Source organism: Arachis ipaensis, chromosome B01 (assembly GCF_000816755.2).
Source record: "Arachis ipaensis cultivar K30076 chromosome B01, Araip1.1, whole genome shotgun sequence".
NCBI lineage: Eukaryota > Viridiplantae > Streptophyta > Magnoliopsida > Fabales > Fabaceae > Arachis > Arachis ipaensis.
This window is the reverse complement of record NC_029785.2, coordinates 123,489,085-123,492,515: the sequence shown is the minus strand read 5'-3', so window position 1 is coordinate 123,492,515 and position 3,431 is coordinate 123,489,085. Positions and strand designations below refer to the sequence as shown.

The following is a 3,431-nucleotide window of genomic DNA, read 5'->3' as shown; positions in this document are numbered from 1 at the left end:
TACAATCCGCACTATGGTAGGATCGGATTGCGGATTTAGCAATGATATCCGTGGATCCGATCCACAAATCCGCATATCCGTACGTCTCATATAAATAGCATAGTTTAAGAAAGTAAACCTTAATGTGATATGAATTTTAGTGTGTTGTTTTATGAATTTTATGATATCTTATTTTTAATTTTTTATGTTGTACTTCAACTTAGAATAATTAAACTTAAATGTTGTGTTATTATTTTTTTTTGTTATTCAATAGAACTTTTATTGATAATATTTTGGAGTAAATAGGCTCAAACAGGTGAAAAATGAATTTTATAGTTTTTTTTTTTTTTTTTTAAAAAAAAGCCAAATATAATTTTAAAATATTTTTTTTTAATTATGCGAATATACCCGATATCCGATCCGATCCAATGAGTACAGTGCGGATCGGATAGAATTTTAGATCCGATCTGATCTGTGTGCAGCCTATTAATTTTATATAAAAACGTGAGTATAATGAAATGTAGTTTGAATGTAATTTGTATATTTGATGATTAATATCGGAGTCCCGCTAGGGAGCGAATATGGTATTTGTACAATGTGTATAATGAGCTCCTTATTTAGCCCAATATGAATTAAAAATGAAAATTACCCATGAAATAATAAATTTAAAAATTCTTATTCAGTTATTTCACATCAAATTTCAAATTTCAAATTCTCCAATTTCAAATTTCAAATTTTTAAAAAATTCAGTTAGTTATTTCAAAAAAATAACCATCTGAAATCCTCCAATACTCTCTTCTTTTTCAACCGGCAGCCACCCCACCTTCATCAATAATCATCCCATTTCATCGTCGCTACTTGGCTTGCCACACGCCACTCACCCTTAATAAAAATAACCATCAACTTAAGGATAAAAATAATCATCCGCATACCTAATGAATTGAACATCTAACATATTTTAAGTATATATAACTAAACTCAATCCAATCAAAATAATCATCTACATAAAAATAAAATAACCATCCGCATACCTACTAAAATGACCATCCTAAATTGACCATTAAAATAGAAGAAGATGAATAAACAGAAGAAACTATTATTGTGGTAAAACATAATTTTGAAGGACTAGGCATGACAAAAGTGGCACTGTTGTGAAATATAGGGCTCAAATCATGAAAGAAGCTAACTATACTTGGATCCGAAAAAGAAGAAGAGTATGGTGGTATCATCGGTGAGAAGAGGCTTGAAGGAATGGGAGAAAGCGAAGCTGGTTCGGAAGAGAGGCACGAAAACAGCGGCAGCAACCTTAGGTTGAGCGTCGGAGGGCGATGCGCATCGGGCTGACCGGCAGAGGTGAGAACGGTGTCGGTGGGAGGATGCGGCGGCATCGGTATGACCGACGAGAAATTCAGTGACACGAGGTGAGAACCGGAGAAAATGACGATGAGTTTTGGATGTATATTGGAGATTATGGTAAGATTAGAAATAACCGTACATAGTGGGAATGAATTTAAATACTAATCTTAAATTTCAAATTTTAAAATTTGAAATTAAATAATTAATTAATGATCTAAATTTTAATTTTAATTTTACTTTTTTTTTAATTTATTGTACACAATTAATATTGGTTCTCACTACTTTCTCTTAATATCGATTAAAAAGTTACACATTTAACTATTTATTATTACATCAATAAAATTATGTGTTTTAATAACTAAAAATTCTTACAAAAGTAAGTATAATCACTAAATGTAATATTATTTATACACAAATTATATTCCAAAAGGTAATAGTATACTTAATACATCCATTCTTTTTTTTCTGAATAACAAAAAGTGAGGTTAAACAAAATAAACAAAAAGTAATTATAATGATATAATCGTATAAATGGAAATAAAAATTAAATATAATTTTTTAAGCTTTTATTTAAAAAAAATCTATTTTCGTTTCTTAATTAATATTCAATATTATTAAATATTAACACACTCTTTAACCAAATATTGTGAAATTAATGTTCTGAAGTTTTTTCTTTTAAAAAGAATTAAGAGAATTTATTAGGCAAGTCATGAAATTTTGAAAATCAAGGGCAAAGTGGGGGAAGAAAGTTGAATTTGATTTGATTTTTCGTGCAACGCTCGCAAAAAGCAAACGCAAAAACGAAGGCTTTTGCTTTTGCTATTGCTATTGCTACTGCTGTGTTTGTGAGAGGCATCAATGGAGGTAGAGGATGATGACTGGGACTTGACCGCAGAAGAACTCGATTCTCTTGAACGCGACGCTTTCCAGAAAATTGCTCAACTTCGCGACTCTTCTACCCCTCCTTCTTCTCAACAACTCAATCTGCACCAACACCAACACCAACAACACCATTTTCCAAAACCACCTTCTGCCAACCATTCCCAACCCTTCCCACCAAACCCCATTTCCGATTCCCGTCCTCAAAGGGTAAAGTTATAATCTTTTCTTCATTTCATGTTGTTTCCCATTTTGTATTCTTCTTGGGGTTTTTCTGGCTTTGTTTGGCTTTCCTTTTGCTCTTGTTGGGTTAAATTTGTCTTTTGTTAAAGTGTTGTTCATGCGTGTGTATGTCCCGTTTTAAAGTTAAAAAACAAAATAATGCAGAAGAATCAAAAGATGTTTGCTACTATAGTCTTTAGTATTCTTTCCTGTACTCTGTGGTTCAGTTTTTGGAAGGAGAACTACTCATAGTGTGTTTGTATTGCAATCCAGGTGGACGCTTTGCCTCAAGGAGGTAGAGCATTACACCCCTCATTGAAACCAGGGACAAAAAAGGGTAACCTTCTTTCCTTCAAAACCTTAACATTTGTTTCGCTTTCATTGTTTATGGCTGTATTCCTAGTCTCTATTTGATGTATTTCTTCTGGTTTTTGGAATATCATTTGTTGATATATTGGCATTTGCTTTGGAAATTGGGTTTATGTGTAACCAGATGAACCTTCTAAAGAACTGCCGAAGTTTTCTGTCAAATTTTTTCTTCATTCCAGTGGGCATGTTGCAGCGAAATTCCAATATGACCAGGTTTCACATGCTAACTTCATCAAGTATTGACTTTTATATTTCTATTCGAAAAAAATTTGAATATTCCATAATCAGGGGCTATGTCTTTTGACCTTGACAAGTGCCTGCATGGGAATTTCAGGCTCATGCTTTATAGGCTTTGTTTCATGGCAGGTAATAATTTCTGCTTTTCGAAGAATCCCTAAAGCTTCTTGGAATGCAAAAGAAAGGTATCTACCTTCATCAAGTTTTATATTTCTATTCGAAAAAAATTTGAATATTCCATAATCAGGGGCTATGTCTTTTGACCTTGACAAGTGCCTGCATGCTGCATGGGGGCTCATGCTTTATAGGCTTTGTTTCATGGCAGGTAATAATTTCTGCTTTTCGAAGAATCCCTAAAGCTTCTTGGAATGCAAAAGAAAGGTATCTAC

The 3,431-nt window shown here is 32.8% G+C and overlaps 1 protein-coding gene across 1 annotated transcript in view; it reads left to right on the top strand.

Annotated features, from left to right (window-relative positions):
- The window catches only part of LOC107635615 (SWI/SNF-related matrix-associated actin-dependent regulator of chromatin subfamily A-like protein 1), an 11,046-nt gene continuing 9,643 nt past the window's right edge, over positions 2,029 to 3,431 (top strand). The window contains exons 1-4 of the mRNA XM_016339138.2: positions 2,029 to 2,424; positions 2,710 to 2,773; positions 2,930 to 3,018; positions 3,172 to 3,227. Coding sequence (XP_016194624.1) covers positions 2,194 to 2,424; positions 2,710 to 2,773; positions 2,930 to 3,018; positions 3,172 to 3,227 — 440 coding nt within the window. The 5' untranslated portion in view covers positions 2,029 to 2,193. The remainder of the gene's footprint in view (positions 2,425 to 2,709; positions 2,774 to 2,929; positions 3,019 to 3,171; positions 3,228 to 3,431) is intronic.